This window comes from Onychostruthus taczanowskii, unplaced genomic scaffold (genome assembly GCF_017590055.1).
Source record: "Onychostruthus taczanowskii isolate IOZ18803 unplaced genomic scaffold, ASM1759005v1 scaffold107, whole genome shotgun sequence".
NCBI lineage: Eukaryota > Metazoa > Chordata > Aves > Passeriformes > Passeridae > Onychostruthus > Onychostruthus taczanowskii.
Genome location: NW_024497297.1, coordinates 28,758 through 51,578, shown reverse-complemented (window position 1 = coordinate 51,578; position 22,821 = coordinate 28,758). Strand labels below are relative to the sequence as shown.

The following is a 22,821-nucleotide window of genomic DNA, read 5'->3' as shown; positions in this document are numbered from 1 at the left end:
TCCAGCCTTGTGGACTGGGGAGATTTGCTGCAGTAGAGCCCGGGGCTCCACCAGAGGCGCTGCTTAACCTGGAAGGGACCCGCTTAGCTCTGATCCTGGGGATTGCTGGAGCAGTAGCCAGAAAAACAGCTTTATTCACCAGCAAGGAGACCGGATCTGGAGACACTGGGTGATGATAACCACATGCAACCCCAAGGGCTGTTTTTCCATGGTCGTTTTTCAGAGCAAAGACACATTTTCACATTGGTTATTTCTCTTGAGTGTAAACAACTCCCTTGCCCCAGACCTTGTCCCCCTCCCCAGCCACGGCAGCTGTCTCCTGGTGTCTGCAGGGCAGCGAAGTTCAGCTGCAGCAGCTTTCCAAGAAAGTAACACTAAAGCCATTCCTCCTCCCTCAGATTCCTTCCCTCCCAACAGCTCAAAGGAAACATCCTAAGCATTTTGTACAGGGTTTTATGGCTGTGCTTCTATTTTTAAATCAAGGGGGGAAAGACTTGAAGGTATTTATAAATAAAGGCTCTATGAAAACCAGGCTCTTTATCCATAGTGATGCACAGAATGATAATTGTCCTTGTTTTACACAAAGCCATGGAGACTGTGGCTGCGTGGGAACATCCCTCCCTGCCCAAGGCTTCTTCACAGCCATAAACCAGAACAAACCAACCCAAAACGACTCCAAACCACCCTCCTGGGAATACAACTGCAAGGAGGCAGCAGCAGCCAGTGGGGGAAACCTTGGTGAGCCCATGGCTCAGCAGAGGGGCTCGGGGAGCTCCTGTGCACACAAGGTTTGTTGGGAATACTGAGTCAGGCATTCACTGGTTCCCGTGGTCCAGCCTCCAGCCACACACAACTTCCAGCCTTCCCTCCCGCTCACCTCACAGCAAGTTTAATTTACTGTGACTTTCTGGAACCAAGTAGTCCATAAAACATCATCTCCAGACTGGTTCTTTCACATAACACAACCCCAGCACAGCCAGGTGGAGTTGTTTCAGTACAAAGCAAAGAGTTTGGGTGGAACAAGTGTCCCTGTCTACAGAAACCAGGTATCTCCTCTGCCTGGATCCTTCCTGACCCCTCTCTCTGCAGGCACAGCAGGGCTTTTCCACCAGCTTTGGGATCTGTTGAGGCAGATCCTTTGCAGCCAGCCCAGCTAACCCGGATAAATCAGTCCCACAGCATCTTATCTATCAGCAGGAACCCGAGGAGCCCCCCAGAGCAGGAGTCAGGGTTTTCCCATGCTGATGGACACCAACCATTGGCTGAAGCCAGGATCATGGCTTGGAGCATCTCCGTGTCAAACTGGTTGTTGGGCCAGGCTCCAGCTTCCTCTCCATTCTGAGAGCTGTGGGAAAAGAAAACAAACAATAAGTTACTCCACTTCAGTCAGGAGGAGTGGGCTGGACGAGTGCATGCTTTAAATCCTCCCATAAACAGCACTCAGGGGCCAAGACCCTTTCAGAGGTGTCCATCCCTCAGCAGGCTCTTGAAGAATAACCACCAAAAGCACTTGGGAACTCAATGGTGCATCCAGCAACACCTTCCTGACTCCTGCTGCCTTCAGAGGCCACAGCCAAGCATCCCATCTCCTCAAAACCCCACCAATATGGAATCACAGACTGGTTTGGGTCAGAAGAGAACGTGAAGATGATCTATTTCCAACCCCCTGCCATGGGATATAATGTCACCCACTGCCAAAATGACAGTGTCATATCACAAAAACTGCAGTCCTAAAGCCCCAGAGGTGCATATCCACCCTTGTATGCCCAGGTCCTCTGCCCTTCTGCAGGCTGAGTGGATGCACCTCCCAAGCTCTTTCAGGTTACAACTCCATTCTGCAGCTTCATTCATGTGAGGGAGGGTGAGAAAACCCCACAGTGTGCTGGGAATTCGGGTCATCACAGAGCAGCTGCCTGGCACCACAGAATCTGCTCTGAAAAGAGTCCAAGCTCAGTCCTGGGGAGGCTGGAGCTGCAGGGACAGGAGAGCAGGCTGCATCTGGGCCTTGGCTCCCCTTGGCTGCTGGGGGTGCTGAGCACCACGGAGCAGCCTGGGAGAACTCAGGGGATGATGACAGACTTTGGCTGAGGAGGTTTTGTGGCCAAGGCTACAATCAGCACTCTGTGTGCAGGCTAACAAGCCCGGCTTTCATGTCTGCCAGGTGTCAGCTGTGCTCAGCCACCGCTCACTGCTCAGGGCTGTGCTCCCAGAGCCCCTCCAGAGCCTCCACACTTCCTAAACATCTCACCAGCTTCCTGGGGTCCCCTCTGCTCTGTCCCTAAACGACCCCACCACTCAGATCACCACTGTCTCCTCTCCCAGTCCCTGCTCTGACCACAGCCCTTTCCAACTGTTGGAATCCCAGGATTTATCCCTTGCCTCTCTTGGGATGAGGGCTGCCCTGGGAGCTCTGCTGAAGTGAGATAGGGGTTGGAAAGCCCTTCCCATGAAGATACCTTACCCCATTTCCCAGGAAAATGTTCAAACCACCAGGCTACAAGGCATGGAGGCCTCCCCCACAACTGTGGTCCCAGCTCAGGAGCTGCCAGACCCCAACACTGCTCACACCCCAACACTGCTCACACCCCAACAGCCTGCTCAGACCCCAACAGCCTGCTCAGACCCCAATGCCCTGCTCACACCCCAACACTGCTCAGACCCCAACACTGCTCACACCCCAACACTGCTCAGATCCTGAAGCCCTGCTGAGATCTCAGCATCCTGCTCAGCCCCTGAATTCCTGCCCAGCCCCTGAATTCCTGCCCAGCCATGCTCTGGGGTGTCCCTCTGGCAGCCCCATGCCCGAGCACTCAGCACCCTGCAAATGCCAGCGTGGGCACGGCCGGTGCCAGCTCAGTGCCACGTGCTGGGCATCAGATGGGCTCCTCACACCCTGCTGAGCATCCCCCTGCCTGAGTGCCCCCTCCACCTGTGCCCTCACACATGGAGCAGGCTCAATATGGGCATTTTGGAATTGGGATGGACCCACAGGTACTGTTCTTGAAGGTTTTACCTGCCACAGTGACCTCGTAGCTGCATCAAAGCTCTGCAAGGAGAGAAGCCTTGAATGCACATGTTGTGCCCTCACACACGGAGCAGGCTCAATGTGGGCATTTTGGCATTGGGATGGACCCACAGGCGCTGTTCTTGAAGGTTTACCTGCCACAGTGTCCTTGTAGCTGCATCAAAGCTCTGCAAGGAGAGAAGCCTTGAATGCACATGAGCTTTCAGCATCCCTGTGAAATCCTGCCCCGTGCACAGGGTGCCCAGAGCAGCTGTGGCTGCCCCTGGATCCCTGACAGTGTCCAAGGTCAGGCTGGTCATTGGAGCTTGGAGCAGCCTGGGACAGTGGGAGGTGTCCCTGCCCATTGCAGGGGGTGGAACGAGATGGTCTGTGAGGTCCTTTCCAACCCAAACCATTCTGGAATTCTGAATATATGTTCCAACTACCTTAGAAACACAATATCTGTCTGTAAGGATGCTGTGCAGACACTCCCAGGTGCTCTGCACAAAATCTAGTCTTAAGCAACATGTCCAAAGATGTGCAGGACCCAAGCCAGGACCACAGGACCGTCCCTCCCCTTCTGTATCCCGTGCCTGACCCATCCCAGCCGGGCACAGGGCGCTGCTCCCACACCAGTTAATCTTTAGGGGATGCAAATAAGCACCAGTGGAGCACTGGCTGCCCCGACACGACCCTGCAGGCAGCATCCTGAAATCCCTGCTGCCTGCGCCTCCCGGGGCATCCTGGGCACGATTTACAGCCCTCCTGCACGCCGTGCGTGGTGGCACGGTTTCAAAAGGCAGAAGTGAGGCGTTCTCCCCTCCCAGTTGACTCCTCCGTGATGGATGTGCTGAGATCCTCGGCCGCGGGTCCCCTGCCCCGCCGGGCGCCGTGCCAGGACAAGGCGGGGACAGCCCTGGGGCTGCAGCGACCTGTTAATGTCACAAACAGGGCTGGGAATAGAGCCCCGGGCTAGATCCAATAAAGGACTTAGGAACCTAAACTCCACTGCAAACCACAGCCCATTCAGCCACCCGTTAACCCCAGCAGCTCCTGCCCCAACCCCAGCTGGAATATGAGGTTCCCAGGTTTTCCAGGGCTTCAGGAAAGCTGCTCAGAAACATCCCTGAGCCTCCCAGCCGCTGATCCTGTCTCTGGGAGCTGCCCTAACATGATGGTGGTACCCAGACATGGGGGAGAGAAAGCACAAGAAAGTATCACATGCATTTGTTTTGTTTGTTTTTTGTTTGTTGGTTTGTTTTTTTGTTTTGTTTTGGGTTTTTTGTTTGTTTGGTTGGTTTTGTTGTTTTTTGTTGTTGTTGTTGTTGTTGGGGGGGGGGGTTGTTTTTTCTTGGGTTTTTTTGTTTTTTTTTTTGTTTGGTTTTTTTGTTTTGTTTTGGGGTTTTTTTTTTTCCTTTTTTTTTTTTTTCTCTTTAAATGTAGTATTCCGGTGGTTGGAACTGTGCCCTGAAATCAGAGGCTTGGGTTCAACTCCCTCTTTGATGTGGCAGTTGCCAGCATCACATTTTCCACCTCCCAAAAGACTCTTCTCTCCTCTTCCACCCCTCCTTCAGGCTCCCCTGCAGAGATGTTCCTCCTGTCTCCTGTCAAAGCCTCTGTGTCCTACAGCAGTGGGAATGCACGGAAGGAAAGGCCCACCTGTGTTCATTCAGGAGATTCACCTGCCCCAGGACTCCTGACCCAGTGAGCTGCCCAGCCTTGGGCCAGGGCTGCATGCAGGCACAGGCAGCAGAGCTGGCACCACTGGGCACTGACCTGGCAGAAGGAAAGGCTCACCTGTGTTCAGGAGATTCACCTGCCCCAGGAATCCTGACCCCAGTGAGCTGCCCAGCCTTGGGCCAGGGCTGCATGCAGGCACAGGCAGCAGAGCTGGCACCACTGGGCACTGACCTGGCCAGGAATGGCTTGGAAAGGGAGGGATGAGGGGTCTGGGTAGTCCCTGCAGCCTGGGAGGGGTCTGAGTGGCACAGCCCAACCCTCCCAAGGGGGGTGGCTGCACCAATAAATGTGGCTCTTGCTCAGGCTGTTCTGAGCTCTGGGTTAGAGCTGTGTGTCCCGGGCAAGGAGGACTGAGCATCACCAGCCAGCTCAGCATGGGCAGCACTGCAGACCCTTTTCCTTCCTTGTGCTCTTAGTGAGGGATGAACATGTGAACTGCTGGCATGAGCCTCACCAGCCCCTCCACTCTGGGGGACACCCAAAGCCCTACCTCCTCTTAATTCCCTGTGGGATCACAAAATCAGACTGGAAGAGGGGCACAAATCATAGAATCCTAGAATGGTTTGGGTTGGAAGGGTCCTTAAGGATCCTGCAGTGCTCCTAGGTGCCACCTTCCAAGCAGAAGGAGCTATCCCAGCCTCTCCCACCCTGCAATGGCTCCAGTACACAGATCATTTTGGTGGCTCTCATATGGCCCTGCTTTTGTTGCAGTGAGGAGCCCAAAATTTGGAACAGTGCTCCAGGTGTGGATCTGTGGGTGCCACAGGGGAATTGAGGGCAACTTCTTGTCCTGCTGGCTACAACCTCACCAGTAAAACCAGTCAGTCTCCACCACAGCAAGGGTGCACTGGTGATTCATGTTCAACCTGACACCCCATGTCCCTTTTTTCACCCTTACTGCACCCAGTGTTCCCGAATTTTGCACAAAGAGCCCCAAAGCTGTGTGCCTGCTCCTCATGACGCCACGTAGAAAAGCTATTTTAGAAATGCCTTAGCATTGCAAAAAAAAAAAAAAAAAAAAAAAAAAAAAAAAAAAAAAAAAAAAAAAAAAAAAAAAAAATAATTGAACTCACTTCTCTAAGCAGGAAATTCAAGTGTCTCAATTACTTGCAGCGCAATCATCCAGAATTCAGAGGCACAGAAAAAAAACCCAAGGGCTGTAATCTAAAAACATCCAAAAATAACTTCTCACAGCAGAGAATGCACACAGCTGATGGCCAGACCTGGCTGCCTTCCACGGCTATAGGATGGGGCTGTGAGTCACAGCTGTGAATCACTGACTCAACAATGAGCAGCCCTCCCTGCCCTGCTGCCCTGCCCGGGGTGGGCACAGCCCAGAGCCCCCCCTGCCACTGCCACCCACCCCTCCACAGCTTTGGATGCTGCTGCAGGGAGCCTGCCCGGAATGGGAGGGCTGGTTCCTATGGAAATAGTCCAGGGACTGGCTGGTTTTAATACAAATGCTGTTGATTCAATAGGGTGTTTTTCTAAAAACCCATCCCCCATAGGACAGATTTTTTTTCTCTCTCTGTTCACTTCTACTCCACACTTCAAAGCTCAGAAAAGAGCTGGCTTTCATTTTCAGGAATGCTTCCAGCGTAGCTACAACTGAGAGAAGGAATCAAAGCCACATTTGAGACAAACCCGGGGGTGCAGCATCTACAGGGGCTCAGGGCATGGTGGACACGGAGCACAGGCCAGGTGCTGTGTCAGGAGAGGCAGGTACAGCCTCTGCACGCCCTGGAGCTGCCTTCAATAAACCTGGCTACATGGAAATCATGGAATAACCAGACAAAAGGCTTTTCTGGCAGCCCTGCCAAAGCCCCGCTGCATCCATCTGCATCCCAACACTGCCCCACTACCCAGAGCTTCCACAGGCACCCACACCAGGGGGGCACTTGGGTGCTTTGCTCATCAGCTAATTTGCAGCACCCTCAGCCATCAGGTTCCTTTTTATCTTCCACTTCCAGCACAAAATTATTCCACTTCGAGCACAGAATTATTCATTTCCTTGCGGGGTTGCCATGGAGCTCATCGCCATGGCAGCCAAAGGCCTCGCAAACATTTATTTGCACAATCGCCCGATGGATTCCTGAAAAATTGTTTTCCTTGCTCTGCAGCTGGAAACACGAGTCACGGCAGCGCCACAACAAACTGGGAGAGTTGATTCGTGCCAGAGCAGTGCTGTCAGAGCCCCAGGGGATGGAGAGGGCAGCTCAGTGCCCCAGGGCACGGCGAGGTGCCTGGCAGGGCTGTGGGCAGTGCTCGGGCTGGGGATTTTCCCGGGACACCCTCGCCATCCTCTCTCCTCTCTTTTTGGGGCTTTCTGGCTCCTATGGCAGTGCCCTCTCCCAGCCCGTGCTCCTGGCTGTTCCCAGGCAAGGAGTTGTGACTGGGATTTACTTCTCCTCCCGGCCTCTTCTCCTCTCGCTCCCATGGACACGGCAGCCATGGGATGCTGCTCCCCCTCCCCTCGGGCAGCACCCAGCCCTCCCCGCCCCACGCAGCTCCCGGAGCCAGGGCTATCGCCAAGCCCGTTCCTCCATTCCCATTCCCGAGCAGCCCCTGCTCGCTGCGGGCTGTCCCCTGACCCATCCCCCTGCCCTTCTCTTCCTTCTCTCCCAGTCTCCTCCCCATCCCCCTGCTCTTCTCTTCCCTCTCTCCCAGTTTCCTCCCCATCCCCCTGCCCTTCTCTTCCCTCTCTCCCAGCTTCCTCCCCATCCCCCCGCTGCCTCCCACACGCGGCTCCAGCCGGAGGCAGCAGCGGCAGGAAAATCTCAGCCCGAACATTCCCCGGCTGGCAAAGTGACAAGTGAGAGGGAGCGGAGCCGTCCCTGCCGCTGCTGAGCCTCCGCTGTGCTGCAGGCGTGCGGGGACACAGCCCCGAGCCTGGGGACACTGCCCGTGCCTGGGGACACTGCCTGTGCTGGGGACACAGCCCCGAGCCTGGGGACACTGCCCGTGCCTGGGGACACTGCCTGTGCTGGGGACACAGCCCCGAGCCTGGGGACACAGCCCCGAGCCTGGGGACGCTGCCTGTGCCTGGGGACATTCCCTGTGCCGGGGGACACTGCCCCGAGCCTGGGGACACTGCACTGAACCTGGGGATACTGCCTGTGCCTGGGGACACTGCCTGTGCCTGGGGACATTCCCTGTGCCTAGGGACACTGCCTGTGCCTGGGGACACAGCCCCGAACCTGGGGACACAGCCCAGGGCGAGCATCCCTCTGTCCTACTTCCCAAGCCGGCACCCTGCAGCCCCCACCCTCCCCCAGCCCCCAAAACGCTGGGATCAGCTCCAGAAGTGCCACAATTCCCGGTCCCGGGCAGAGGACGCTGCCCGCCCTTCCTCCAGGGCCCCTCGACTCATTCCCGGCCACTTCTGTAACGCAGCTCCAAGGCCTGGAGGGAGCTTTAAGATCATGACTTTGCAAAGATGAAAATGTTAGCAAGGAACTGTGAGTGGGGGAGCATTTCCAGCCTCCCAAAGCGCTGGGGAGCCTTTACTTCCAGCCTGTGGAGCTGCTGGGATGCTGCTCTGCTGGATGAAGGCGGAACAAAAGCCCACAATGTTCCTAAAATGGGGCCAGGACAGCGTCCCCTCTCCCTGGAACTCTTCTAACTCTCCTGAAGGAGACAGAGCTCAGACTACTAATTATTTCCCCCAGGCCATCCTGCCACCATCCATGTCCCAGACATGCCAGGAAGGATATTTTGGGAAATTCTTTGGAAAGGTTGTTGTGCCTGTTTTTCAGAGCCATCTCTGCAGCCGGCCATGGCACGTGCTCAGCTGCGCAGGAAGCAGATGGAGGGAGAAAAATTAAACTAAGACACATAGCACCTGTTAAATTACCTAAAATAGCTTTTCTATACATAAAACAAGTGATGAAACCCCTGGTATTCTGGGGGCTCTCCACAGTGAGAAACACATCCCATAACCTGGATAGTTCCTTTTCTCCACAAAAGACTTTAGAGCTTTTGTCCCACTTGGCAGGATCTGGAGGGTTCAGACTTCAAGAGCCATGACAAGTGCAGATAAAGGGATTATTGGCCCAGAATGGTCCATAAGGGAAGGAAATACTCAGTTTAAAAAGGCTCCATGATGTAGAAAGAAGCCCAAATATTGAATCTGCTGAGATTTGGGCTGTTAGTACCCAAAAGGGTGGCCCCTGCAAGCAGGAGTGCTCTCAGTGGCAGAGAGGACAGCTCTGTGGTCTCCTGACTCTTGAAGGGGAGGTGGGGTGGGACAGGACACATCTCTACAAAAACCTTCAGCTTCCAATCCCAAAATCAGATCAGCTCTGCAGGAAGAGGGGGAGGGAGAGGAGTTATACACGAAAAAGTCCTGCTCCCAATATCAAAACAACTCCTGCCTGCCCAGCAACCCAAATCCACTCCAAAATTGCACCCCAAGGCTGCAGCCCACGCCCAGAGCAAAGCCAGGCTCTGAGCAGCCTCAGAGTCCTTTAAAAGCAGTGTTTTGTCTGTAGGGTTGACAGGAAACCCCAGTAGTTAAATCACAGCATTGCTAGGATGGAAAAGTCCTCTGAGATCATTGGGTCCAGCCATGAACCCAGCACTGACAATTCCAGCACTAACCCAAGCCCCAGCTGCCATATCTGCACAACTTTCAAATCCTCTCAGGCACAGAGACTCCACCACTGCCCTGGTATCTGTTCCTACTCCTGACCACTCTTTCAGAGAAGAAATTTTCCCAATATCCAGTCTTAACCTGCCCTGGTGCAAATTGAGGCCTTTTCCTCCTCCTGTCCCTGTTCCCTGGAACACAGCCCGACCCCCCCGGCTGTCCCCTCCTGTCAGGAGCTGTGCAGAGACACAGGGTCCCCCTGAGCCTCCTTTTCTCCAGGCTGAGCCCCTTTCCAGCTCCCTCAGCCTCTCCTGGGGCTCCAGCCCCTTCCCAGCTCCATTCCTTGCCCTGGACACACTCCAGCCCCTCTAAGCAAGTTGTCATCAATCTTTTCTGTTCCACAACCCACCAGGTCAACCTGGCAGATAAAACAGTCTGGCCCTTCCTGGACGTCTGTGATTCCATCTGGGGTGCTTGCTGAGCGAAAGCCACACAAACAGGCTGGGACTGGTGTGGGCTTCAGCACTGGACACAAACAACCACCCCAAATACTCCCCAAAAAGACAACTTCTCTCCCACATTCCCCAGGATGTGGCAGAAGTTGGTGATTTGAGCTGTTCAGCCCCAAGGATTTGGCAGGGGGAAATCCCCTTCAGAGCAGAGCTCCTTCACTGGCACAACTCCTCGGGCACTCAGAGTCACAGCCCACATTAAGCACAGCAGCTCTCACTCTGAGGAGAACACTGTCACTTAGATTGTGGCTGTTCCTTCAAAGCAGTGCCCTCAAATAGTATTCCAGAGTCTGCTGTGACTTTTCAGGCTGCAGGGCTCCACTCACACCTTCCCCAGGCCTTGGGGAGGCAGCTGAGAGCAGCTCCACACTCCACATGCGGCAGGAGATGTGGAGGAATCACTACTGAACACCGAACAGGCAAACAAATACAACCCAGGCAGAAGAAGCAGAAATTTTAACCCAGAGACTGTTACAACTTTGTCATTCACCCAGAATGTGTGGAACCACACCTGGCAAAGCAAATACCACTGCTGGCTTAACCCTGGGGTGTGTTTGGGATGGCAATGTGAGGATTGTAATTATTTCCTAAACTTCTCTGCTGCTCCTTGTGCTCCTGTCAGCGAGAAGCTGCAGCCTGTCCAGCAGCCCTGCTTGGCATGTGTCCATTTCCATGTTTTCCATGAATGAGCAGAAGGCAAATCCATCAGTGTTTATCTGCACAGCCCCACTGGTGCCCTGTGCTTTGCAGCACCTGCTGTTGGATGCTCTACAACACAACACAAACTCACAGCGTAAATTCCTCGGTGTTTGCAACAGCCCCAGACGCCCCAGACACTCCTGGGTCTGCCTTTATTTATTTTTAGGAAGGATGTGGGCAAAGCCTGCAGCTGTGGCCAGTTGTCCTTCTGCTGGGTGTCCACCCCCATGCTGGGTAAGCCCAGGAATGTCTGTGGTTCCCTCTCTGGCCCCAGCTGCTCCGGGGTGTTCCCCCCAGACACACACGTGGGGTCAGTGTCCTGGTACAGTCATGCACCCCAAAAACACACCACAAGCCCTGCCTTGGCAACACCTGCATGCTTTGAGCCACAAGAACTCCCCTGGTAGCTTACAGGACTATTCTTTATTCCTCCCCCCAGCACACACAGGCAGCCTGTTGATAGTCCTGCAAGCCCAACTCCTGAAGTTCTTGCACAAAAACAAAACAAAGAATGAAAAACAAAAACAAACAAACAAAAAAAAAATCCCTCTTTTCCTTCCTGGCTCTCTCTTGCTGCAGCATCTGCACTGTGAACCCCCAGCCCCTCGTTTGTGGTGGGGGATGATGGCTGGGGCCAGGCAGGGCAGCTGTGATGCTGTTTGATAAACAACTGAAGCGAAGTGAACATCACCATTGGCTGTGCTCAGCCGGGGAGGGGAAGCCTGGCTAGCAACAGCTTTGGGAAGCATTAACAAAGGGGGATTTAGGATTGGAGAAAACAAATGGAAGGGGGCTGTGAAATGGCAACTCTGCATCTTCTCTACACGCTGTGCTCCTCCCTCCCCTGGAGTTGCCATGGATTCTCACACTGCTTCCCACCTCCCTGTGATCCCCTGGCGCTGTCTCTGGGGTGTCTCCTGCCTGCCATCTCCTCCCAGCCTGTCCACACAGCCCAGAACTGTCCTCAGTGCTGCCACAGGATGCCTCCCAGGCCTGTCTCACCCTCTCATGTCCACCTGTGAGCAACACAGAACCCTCCCCATCCTTCAGGAAGGAAATCCTGCCTCCAGCCAGGTGTTTTCCTGAACAAATCATCACACAGACCCTAAAACAAAGAGCCAGGGTCAGGCAGCACATGAACATGCAGGGCACAACAACGAAAACAAACCAAAACAACAAGATGGGTCCTTTGTACCAGCCCCACTCTCCCCCCCTACCCCACCAGCCTCCTCCCACAGGGAAACCCCACAGTGACGATCCCACAGGGATACCCTGAGATGCTGCTGGACCATTCATCTACTGCACTTTGGCCAATTCATCACTGTAATCTCTGCTAGAGCCACTGATCTGATTTATCCAGGAATGGCATCTGCTGCTCGGAATCAGTCTGGATTCATTTCCATTTGCCCAGCGACAGCATGGGTGTGGTTTTTTTTAAGAAAAACAAACCACAAACATCATTAAATTAATCATCCTATCCTCCTATTTCTCCCAAACAAGATTAATTCTGTTTTGCTCAGGTCTGCCTGGCTACCACATTTTCAGAGCATATTGTCTGAGCTCCTCTCTCCTGAGCATGTGCTCCAGAGCTCTCCCGTGTTTCAGAACAAAGAGCAGATTCCCTTTGTTGTCCTGGAGCAGCAGAGATGTAAGAGATCAAGAGCTGGTCCCTGCCTCACTGAGCTTCCCCTGCTCTGCCTGGTTCCAGGTGCCCAGAGACATGTGGGATTTGTTGTGATGGGCAGGGCTGTGTGGAGAAGAGACAGGATTGTTTCTTCCCCAGCTCCCACGGAGACAGCAAGGCAGAAATCCCAACACGGGTTTGAGCTTGTTTCTGGCTTAGGGTCAGTGCCAGGCTCCCCCCACAATCCATCCAAACCCCTGGCCTAAGCTGCTGTGTCTTTATTGTTAATTAATTTAGGTCAAATAGAGTTAAGAGCACATCCCTGTTTTTGATTTTCAGCTGAAAGGCAGGCTGTGCTCCCCTAGCACCAAGCAGAGCCCTGCACTTCAGAGAGCTCGTGGTGCTACAGAGCTTCACCTGTCAGCAGGAGACACATTTGTACAGGGTTTAACAGCAGAGAGAACAGCAAGCCGGGCTCAGGCAGCTGCACTTGCCCCCTCTTTAATGCCTGTACTACCAAGCAGTGCCTGGGGAATTCACACACCAGGCATCAAAACTCTGGGAAGAGCACGGGAACAGCACAATGGGGAGTGGGCTGCTTTCCAGGATCTGCCTGTTTGATCGCCAGGGAGATGTCAGGGCTGGGCACCGAACATATGAGAGCATTTTCTATTTCCATCCTTTAACAGTGTTACACAGGTTTGGATTAAAAACATCCCCCTTCATTTAACTTAAAACAGGGTGAAAGAAATGGGGAGGGGGGGGAATCTGGAAGAGCAGTTTTGTTTCAAATGTGGACACAGGCAAGTGGGGAAAACCAGAAGGAATTAAAATCCACTGAGTTCTTCCAGTTATTTCAGCAGCAGCCTGTGCTTCAGCAAAATCTCTTTCCAAAGCCAGGGTTCAGCCCATGCTCTGGGACCCCCTGCCACAACATGGGGCTCAGAGCAACCTGGTCCAGAGGAAGGTATCTTTACCCACAGCAGGGGGTGGAAAAAGATGAGCTTGAAGGTCCCTTCCAACCCAAACCATTCTCTGACTGAAGAGCAGCTGTTCCAGGGGCTGTCCTGGGCACCCAGGTCACAGATCCTCAGCAGTGGCTCATGCACCAGAACCAACATTTCCCACTCGTTCAGCTCCCCACACACACTCTGAGGCTGCCTGGCCTCTTGCCCTCTCTCTTCCCACGCCACAGTTGCTGCTCTCTTAGGCACTGGGAAGGCGATGGAGCTGGTGAGGAGATCCAGGCAGGGGCTGGGAGCTGAGCTGAGTGTCACTGTCCCATGACCTGAGGAAAGTCTCTGTCACTGAGCTGAGGGGGTCTGGGCTGCATCAGCTCTGTGCCCTGAAGAGTCCCAGCATGATGCTAGAAGAGGGAGCAGCAGAGCCTGCTCTGATGGGGCTCATTTACTGCCTTCTCACAGCAAAACAATTACAGCAGCTGTGGTGCACTTCTGCATTAACAGGGCTTTGTTAATTGTCATTTGAACTAGAGCGGAAATGCTTAGAAAGATTTTCCTTGATTAAAATGTTGTCAGTGATGGGGAGCTCAACAGACCTCTGAGAAAACCATTCCAGCTATAGCTTTGCTTCAAAGTCCAAGGCCAGCTTCTACTATGAACACTTAATCTAATTACATCAAACGCTCACTCCATTTTAGCTTTATCAGCTGGAATAGCAAAGTTTAATCACTTCAACAAGTTGGCTATAGCAATCTCTTAATTTTCTGATAAGATATATTATTGAGCCAGACCCAGGGAAAGAGTCAGGCACAGGCAGCTGTTTAATTGCAGATGTTTAACTGCAAGCTCTGACACCAAAATCCAGCACCCACTACTCCCATGTCACCATTTTAAACTCCACAGGAGCTGCCCAAGTGGCCATCAGGAATGGCAAAGCACAGAGATACAGTGCCTGAGCCAGCCAGATGAGCAAGCACATCACCCAGATTTACTCCTGATTATTCAGAGAGCACAACCCTCAGGTATACCCCAAAAGATATAATCTTTCCACATATACATTATCCTGGAGCCAGTCTCCTCATACACAGTAACCTCTGGCTGGGGTATTCACAGAGAAAGGTGGAATTCAGCTAAAGTTCTCTCTTTCAAGGGAGTTCACCCTCTGAAGGGGATCCCTGCTTATGAACTAGGAGAGAAGATGGGAGAGGCAAAAAACAACATTTTGCTGTCAGTGGTCTCTCACTGTGCACCAAGACAAGCAAAGCTTGGTGGGCCAGAGGCGAGAGAGCCCCAGTCAGGAGCAGGCTACTCACCTGGGAGGTCTCTGCTCTGCTGCTGGGGCCTCTCTTCTGACCTCACACACACCCCACAGAGGTGGTGGAATCTCTCTCACTGGGGATATTCCAGAACTGTGTGGACACAATCCTGTGCTGTGTGCTCTGGGATGACCCTGCTGAGCAGGGAGGTGGGACCAGGTGAAGCTCTGTGGTTCCCTCCTCCTGACCCATCCTGTGGCTCTGTGAGCACACCTCAGCAGCACAGAGCTCAAGGCTCCATGACTGGTAAAGGGAGTGATTTCCAGTGGCTTCCATGAAGGGACAGAATTAAGATTTTTGACTCAGGAAGGAATTTACATGCTCAGAATCTACTTTAGCAAAGAGGCCTTTCTCTGTGAAACCCGTTGTCCATTCCTCCAACCATCTCCTGACTTCACCTGGAGTTCCTTCCAGTTCCTGAGGTGCAGACACCAAACCCAGCCACACCACGGCCAACAGCAGCTGTCACACCAAGCACAGCTGACACAGGAGCAGCCCTATTTCTGACTCCATCAATGACAGGGACACCCACTCTCAGAGCTGCCACTCATGGACTTCCCAGCACTGAAAGCGGCACACCAAGAAAAGAAATCTTCATCCCACAGATAAATGAAGAAAGAGCCACTTACCCACTTGTTCCAGGTCTCTGGGTCTGAGAGAAGCGCCAATCTGTGTTAGGCTGAGCTTGCTGCAAATAAAAAGAAGAGTTTTAATACCTCCATTCTTGCCTTTGAAAATGAAAGTGAACTGATCTTGGATTATTTCAGTCTGGAATATCAGCATGTTCTGTCCAAGTGAAGCAAATCAATTAGAACAAAGAGAAAGCTCCCCCTCCCCCTTTCTTGAGTATTTCTGAAGCAGCAGGAATAACAAAAACCATGACAAAAACTGTTCAGAGAATAATCTTCCAAAGCAGCTCAGGAAACCAGGCTGTGAAAGAAATGAAGCATGAAATAAACTGATAAGGGCATGAATTCAGCAGGAGCAGTGGTACCACAGTAATAGGCTTGGAGGAGGAAGGGGGTGTGAGGGGGTGGCAGAGTTAATTGATACTGAGAAAGATGCTCTTAATACTCTAAGGTAAAATGGTAACAGACCTTCCTAATCTCTCCTTTTTCTGTCTTTAAAAAGGCCTGCCTGAGATCTTGCTTTCATGCATGGTATTTGAATGACTTTTCCAAGCTGTTGTGGCCTTGGAGCACTACAATATTTTTCTGTCCACAGAAAAAAGAATAAACTTCCGACAGCAAGAGGAAAAAGCCTTATTTGTTTAGGAGACACAATAACCTTCAGACACAGCAGCACACTTTGTAACCTCATTAATAAGCCCCCATATCACTCTCTGCCAGTGTTATTTTACAACCAGACAATGAACATTTTGTAAATAAGGAAGGACATGGAGCAAGCTTGTATATTCCTGTTTGAATCATGCCTTTGTAGAAAGCACTAAATAGCACAACTGTTTCTGTCGGGAAAACACACACACTTCCGAAAATCATGATCATCTTAATGAACTCCAGGGTGATGACATACTACCTGGAAAGGACAATGCTTCCCTCAGCTATTTTAGGAAGGAGCAGCTCATAGTCCATACATAGTGAAACATCAGTTTTATAGGATTATTCTGCTTGTACATGCAATTACTAAGGAAAAGTGAAGACGAGTAGAGCTGACCTAGATTTTTATTTAGTAGATGTGCTCTCACTAATTTCTCTGCAGCTTTGATGATACTCATGAAAGAAGATATTAGAATAAATTACTCCCCTAAAATAGATGCCCCACTGGTCCCCATGCTGCATGCAAATGAAGCTGTTGAAAGACTTGCCCTCCAGATTTCAGATACGCATTTTTGCACACGCTGACACACAATACTGCACTAGATAAGTCCTTCCCAATATTTTGAATAGCCCTTCCATATTTTGAATTCCTGTTGTAATTACCATTTTCAAATTTAGGGCAGGCATTTGTGACACAAAATTGCTTCACTTTTTATATCCCAAAGTTATAAAAGCTCCAGCTAAACACAGTCACCTACATCTATATTTAGGCATCTGAGTACAAACAGCTCAAGTTTTCAAAGCTTGCCGCTCCTCAGCCTCTGCAAGCCCAAGGGCACATAAGGTCACCAGGATCTTTGTGAATAATGTCACTCCTGACATTTCAGTATTTTAGTGCTGAATACTGAATTCAGCTCCTCGCTCAACATGACCAAGCTGGAAAACGATCCCTTGCCAAGGCACAGTTAGTAATTAGTAACACTTGGGGTTAAAGAAATGAGAAATTTCTACAAGGCACCTCTAAAACTGAGCAAAAGAAACACAAGCAGACTTTTCTTTCACATAACCTCCTCTGCACCACAGCTCATGTGCCATGTAGCAGAAATGGGTTAAACGGAACCAAGAAGTTAAACCCCCAGAAAACCTGTTCCTGACCACACTAAGAATCACTTTAAATAGAAACAATTATGAGCGGGGCCAAGGGGAAACACTCCACTGCTACAAACACAGTCTTTGATTCTATAACACTGCTCAGCCCCTTCCCCCACCTCCACCAAGCCAAGCCAAAACTTTCACCTGCCACCACCCAGGAGACGACAGTGACACATGTTCCCTAAGGCCACTGTCTCAGGAGGAAGGACGGACAGAGAACAGCCAAGTGGCCTGGATATGACAAACTGTTGCACTCAGCAGGCAGGACAGTAAGAAACAGCCATCTCTTACCCCATCGCAGGGACTTGCTAAGGTGCTGGTCACCTGCTCATAGGCAGCCACAGTCTCCGCAGTGCTAGAATGGCTGAAGGGCTTTACAAAGAGGAAATCGCTCTGCTCAGACATGGGCGAGAAACAAGAGGTGTAATTCTGTGCCTGGGAGGTCAAGCCCGCTCCTCCCACGTCCAGGTACTTGATGAAGCCATCTGGCTTCATCTGCCCTCGGAAATGGGAGGCAGGCTTGCGGCCAGTCCCTCGGCAGCAACCTGCGAAGGTCCAGCTGGCACTGCCAGCTTTGAGACACCGGGCAGCCGCCAGCCCGAACATCACACAGGACACGAGGGAGATGGACACCAAGGAGATGATGAGGTAAAGAGTTAGGTTGGTATCCTCAGAAGAAGGCTGGGGGAGGTCCAAGGACTTGGAGAAGTCCTGCACACTGTTTTCCTCCGGAGAAATGACTATTACCACAGAGGCCGAGAGGGACGGCGTGCCATTGTCCCTCACTTCGACCACCAGCCTGTGGGAATCTTCTGACTCCCTGAGAGCCTGTGCAACCCTTATCTCTCCAGAGCGGCGTTCCACTTGGAAAGGCAAAGCCTCAGCAGACTCCTGCAGCTGGTAGGACAGCCAGGCATTATGGCCACTGTCGGCATCAACTGCTACAATTTTAGTTACCAGATAGCCAGGCTCTGCCAAGGCCGGGATGGCTTGGTGGAAGGCAGAGCCCTTGGGGACAGACGGGTAGACAATGTTGGGAGCATTGTCATTCTCGTCCAGGACAAACACATGGACCACAGCAGTGCTGCTCAGAGCAGGAGACCCAGCATCCTTCACCTCCACAGGCACCTGGAACACCTTGTCCTGCTCGTAATCCAGAGCTCGCACGGTGTAGATGGTGCCATTGTCCTGATCGATTCGGAAGTAGGTTGAGATAGGTGCATCCTGCATCCCATTGTCCAGGATGGAGTAAGACAGCTTGGCATTGCTACCCTCATCAGGATCTGATGCTGACACTGAAAAGACAGAAGTTCCAGGGAGGGAGTTTTCCTGAACATGAGCTGTATCAAAAGGGCTGGAGAAATTCGGTGCGTTATCATTCACGTCAGCAATGCGGAGATAAAAGGTTTTTTGTGTGGCCCTCTGGGGGGACCCTGAATCCACAGCCCTCACTGTGATGTTGTATCCACTGGCCTTCTCCCGATCAAGGGGACCACTGGTGACCAGCGAGAAATGCTCTTTAAAAGATGACACTAGTTTAAATGGGAGCTCTTTTGCTATCTGCAGACGGACCTGCCCGTTGTCACCCGAATCGCTGTCCTTCACACCAATGAGGGCAATCACCGTGCCTGGGGCTGCATCCTCCTGCACCGGGCTGGAGACAGAGGTCAGCACGATCTCTGGGCTGTTATCGTTGATATCAATTAATTCCACTCGCAGGTGACAGTGGCCTTCCATGGCTGGGGATCCCTTGTCCCTGGCTCGAACCGCAATCTCGTAAGCACTGGATTCCTCGTAATCCAGAGGGGCTTTGGTTCTGATCTCCCCTGTACGGGCATCTAAGGAGAACAGTTTGGTGAATTTACCAGGTGCATTGTTGCTGGTTTTGAAAGAATATTCCACATCCCCGTTGGGACCTTCATCCAGGTCGGTGACATTCAGCTTGGTGACCAGAGTGCCCACTGGTACATTCTCCTCCAGAAGTACCTTGGATATGGGTGGATCACAGACAGGAGGGTTGTCATTTGCATCCAAGACATGGATGGTAACCCTGGCAGTGCCAGATTTCACGGGATTCCCTCCATCCAGGGCTGTCAGTGTTAGATGATGAACAGGCACTTTCTCTCTATCCAGTGCTTTTTCAAGTACGATCTCGGGCATTTTAACACCATCTCCTCTCACGTTGATGCTCAGGGCAAAATGCTTGCTGGGGCTGAGCTCGTAGGTGGAGATGGAGTTGGAGCCCATATCTGGGTCTTCTGCTACTTCCAAGGGGAGCCGAGTCCCAGGGTTGGCTACCTCAGTGATCTCCAACACCACCTCTGGCTTGGGGAACTGGGGCGCGTTGTCGTTCACGTCGAGAACGTCCACCTCAACACGGTGGAGCTGGAGGGGATTCTCCATGACGAGTTGGAGGTGCAGAGAGCACGTGGGGCTCTGCCCACACAGTGCCTCCCGGTCCAGCCTGCTGTCCAGGAGCAGCACACCTGCCGCCAGGTCCACCTGGAAGTGCCGCTGCCCACCCTCGCTCACCAGGCGCAGGTTGCGGGCGGCCAGGCTCCGCACCTCCACCCCTAAGTCCTTGGCCAGGTCGCCCACAGAGAAGCCCGGCTCGCGATCCTCGGGCACGGAGTAGTGGAGCTGGGCGCAGCTGGGAGCCGGCAGGCAGGAGAGGACTGCGAGCAGCAGCGGGAGCTGCCATGGCAAACTCCGTCCCGCGAGCATCCCGTGCCGGGTGTGCGAACGGAGCAGCGCGGAGAGGAGCGGCGGCGGCTCCGCGCAGCCTCCCCCTCCTCCCCGCCCCCGCAGCCGGCCCCGGCAGCCGGAACCCCTGCGCCCCGGGGGGGTCCGAGCGGGTTGTGCAGGGAGGAAGCCGCCGCCGGAGCCGCCGGAGCCGGACGGGGAGGGATGGAGGAGGCGGGGGAGGGGGCGAGCGCAGCCCGGCCGGCTGAACCGCTTCTCGATACGCAAAGACACACAAAGTCGGCGAGCGGAGGGGATGGACCGAGTGACAGTTTTACGTCTCTCCACAGCCCCCTCCTCCTCCGCCTCCTCCTTTTTCTCTCCCTCCTCCTCCCCTTCTCCATCTCACCGCCTTCCCCAAAATACGCACGGCGTAGCCCTCCCCTTCCCCCGCTGCCGCCACTCCGCCCCCGCAGCGCCGGGAGGGCGCTGGGGACTCCCGGCAGCGGGGAACCCGCTCCGCCCCGCCCGGCTGCTGGCACTGGGCACCGGCGGACACCCCCGCCCCAAAGCCGGTCGGTTCGGTGCCGAGCCCCGCGAACACCGGGGCTGTGTTCAGGCTGGAGACCACACCCCCGAGCTCACCTCGCTGCACAGGGTGGGATCCGCGGAGGGTTTCACAAACATGAACTCGCTGATATCCGAGACCGGCGAAAAGCAGGAGCGGTAACGAGGGGCGGGGGGTGCCGTTGCTGTCACCTGCACGCCCATCACAGTGTCCCCTTTCTTAGGCTCATAGTGCAAGTGCCCAAAGATGTGGCTGGGAGGAGGCTGAAGCGTGTTCACGCTCTCCACGCAGCAGCCCTGGTTGGCAGGTGCAGAGCCCCGCCGGAGGCACCGAATGCCCAGCGCTGCCAGTGCCACCAGCGAGACGGTGGAGATGAGCACCAGGGACACAATCAGATAAAGCGTAATAGTGGGCAAGCCCCCACCATCAGTGGCCTGAGCCTCGGAGCCCTGCAGGGCCTCTGGACCCTTCTCCTCCACCAGCACCACCAGTGTGACAGCTGTGGAGAGCGGGGGCTCCCCGGCATCCCGGACCACCACCAGCAGCTCGTGCTCAGAGGCGTCCGTCTCCTGCAGAGCCCGCATGATCCGGACCTCCCCGGAACGCAGGGCCACGCTGAAAAGCCCCAGGTCTGTGGCTTGCACGAGGTGGTAGGATAGCCAGGCATTGCGCCCCGAGTCCGCATCTATTGCCACCACCTTGGTGATGAGGGCAGGAGGGACGATGGAGGGGGAAATTCGGAACTGAGTAGCAGAGTCCTCCCCAGCCCTGGGGAAATGCACCTGTGGGGCGTTGTCGTTCTGGTCCACTACAAAAACATGAACCAGTGTTCTGTTCCTCAGGGCCGGGGAGCCACCATCAGAGACCTCCACGTGGAACTGGAGATAGGTGGTTTGCTCATAGTCAAAAGGGAATTTGGCGGTGACCTGCCCATTCGTGGGATGTATCGAGAGGTAACGAGTAGGATCCAGGCCTGGATCTGTCCCACCGGCTCGCAGAATGGAGTAGGACAGGCGGGAATTCTGCTCCGAGTCAGGGTCAACAGCAGACACTGTAACCAGCACACTGCCCACTGGATTGTTTTCTGCCACGAGCACTTCATAGGACGCTTGCTCAAACTGGGGAGCGTTGTCATTGACATCTATCAGGGTGATTGGCAAGATGGTGTGGCGGGAGAGGGGGGGATTGCCCAGGTCTGAGGCAGAGACGGTGACGTTGTAGTAGGCAACATGCTCCCGGTCCAGGCGGGTGCTGGTGAGCAGCGAGTACTGGTGCTCGTAGTCCTTACGCAGCTGGAAGGGAAGATCTGGAGACACGTGACACAGGACCTTGCCCTGCTCGCCAGAGTCCCTGTCTCTGACGTGTATCACGGCCACCACTGTGCCTGGCAGTGCATCCTCGCTCAGGGTGCTTGAGAAGGAGGTGAGAATGACCTCAGGGGCATTGTCATTGACATCCGTGATTTCCACCACCACGCTGCAGTGCTCCTCCATCGTGGGTGACCCCATGTCCTTGGCCTCCACTTCGATCTCATACACTGTCGCCTCCTCAAAGTCCAGGTTGCCCTGGACACGAATCTCCCCAGTTTGCTCATCAATGGCAAAGATCTGGCGTAAGGCAGCTGAGTTGTGGCTACTGAGGGAGTAGCGGATGTCTCCATTGGGTCCTTCGTCCACATCCGTGGCATTTAGCTTCACCACAAGGGTGCCCAGCGGCGAGTTCTCCACCAAGCGCGCTCCGTATGATGGTCTGTCAAAGACTGGGTGGTTGTCATTGGCATCCAGGACCTGAATAGTGATGCGTATCTTGCTGGACTGTGGGGGAGAGCCCCCATCTTCAGCAGTCAGGACCAGGTAGTGGAAAGCTCTGAATTCCCGGTCCAGGGCCCGCTCCAGCACCAGCTCAGGGAACTTCCCACCATCAGTGCGGGCCTTCACGTTGAGGTTGAAGTTGTCATTGGCACTCAGGTGATAGGTCTGCAAGGTGTTGGTGCCCACGTCAGGGTCCTGGGCTGGCTGGATAGGGAAGCGGGCACCCAGCGACGCCAGCTCGTAGATGCGCAAGGAAACCTCATCGCTGGGGAACTCCGGGGGGTTGTCATTGATGTCCAGGATCTCCACCTCAATACGGTAAAACTCCACCGGGTTCTCGATGGCAAGTTTCAAGTGGAGGAAGCAGCGTGGGTTCTGCCCGCAGAGCTGCTCCCGGTCTATCCTCTCGCTGACCATAATAACACCGGTGTTCACATTGACAGAGAAGTACTGGGAATCCGAATCCGACAGTACCTGCAGATTAGCTGCCGCCAGTTTAGCCACATCGGTGCCCAGGTCCTTGGCGATATTGCCCACAAAGGCACCCCGTGTGAGCTCCTCCGGGATGCTGTATCGGATCTGAGCAGATGAGCTGTGCAAGAACAAACAGAAGGAGAAGACACGCGGCAGCCCCAGGGACCGGCGCGCCTGCCCTGCCCTCGGCATCCTTGCCGGGTGGCCGGCCGGGGAGCGATGCCCTCGGCGCCGGGGGCCGCGCTCAGCGCTCGCCGCTCCCATTCATTGTTTGGGGCGGACGCGGCTCGACGGGGCGGGGGGAGCGCGGCCGCGCAGACGCCCCGCCATTGGCTGCGGGCGCGGCGGCGCCGCTCCAATCGCCGCGCTCCTTCCCCAGGACAGCAACACCGGCGCCAATCACCAGAGCGGC

At 54.0% G+C, this 22,821-nt stretch overlaps 2 protein-coding genes across 7 annotated transcripts in view; both read right to left on the bottom strand.

The window, feature by feature from the left end:
- The window catches only part of LOC121343346 (protocadherin gamma-B4-like), a 44,103-nt gene that overhangs the window by 5,674 nt on the left and 15,608 nt on the right, over nt 1-22,821 (bottom strand). For 5 of the 6 annotated variants that reach the window (XM_041418410.1, XM_041418420.1, XM_041418445.1 and 2 more), the window contains exons 2-3: nt 15,075-15,133; nt 1,257-1,345 (exon numbers count right to left, since the gene is read on the bottom strand). In XM_041418410.1, the coding sequence (XP_041274344.1) occupies nt 1,257-1,345; nt 15,075-15,133 (148 nt within the window). Of the gene's footprint in view, nt 1-1,256; nt 1,346-15,074; nt 15,134-17,165; nt 19,939-22,821 lie in introns of those variants that run through there. The other variant, XM_041418436.1, reaches the window with a different exon arrangement.
- Nucleotides 20,118-22,821, bottom strand: part of LOC121342827 (protocadherin-16-like) — a 5,902-nt gene continuing 3,198 nt past the window's right edge. Inside the window, exon 2 of the mRNA XM_041417536.1 lies at nt 20,118-22,673. Coding sequence (XP_041273470.1) covers nt 20,172-22,673 — 2,502 coding nt within the window. The 3' untranslated portion in view covers nt 20,118-20,171. The remainder of the gene's footprint in view (nt 22,674-22,821) is intronic.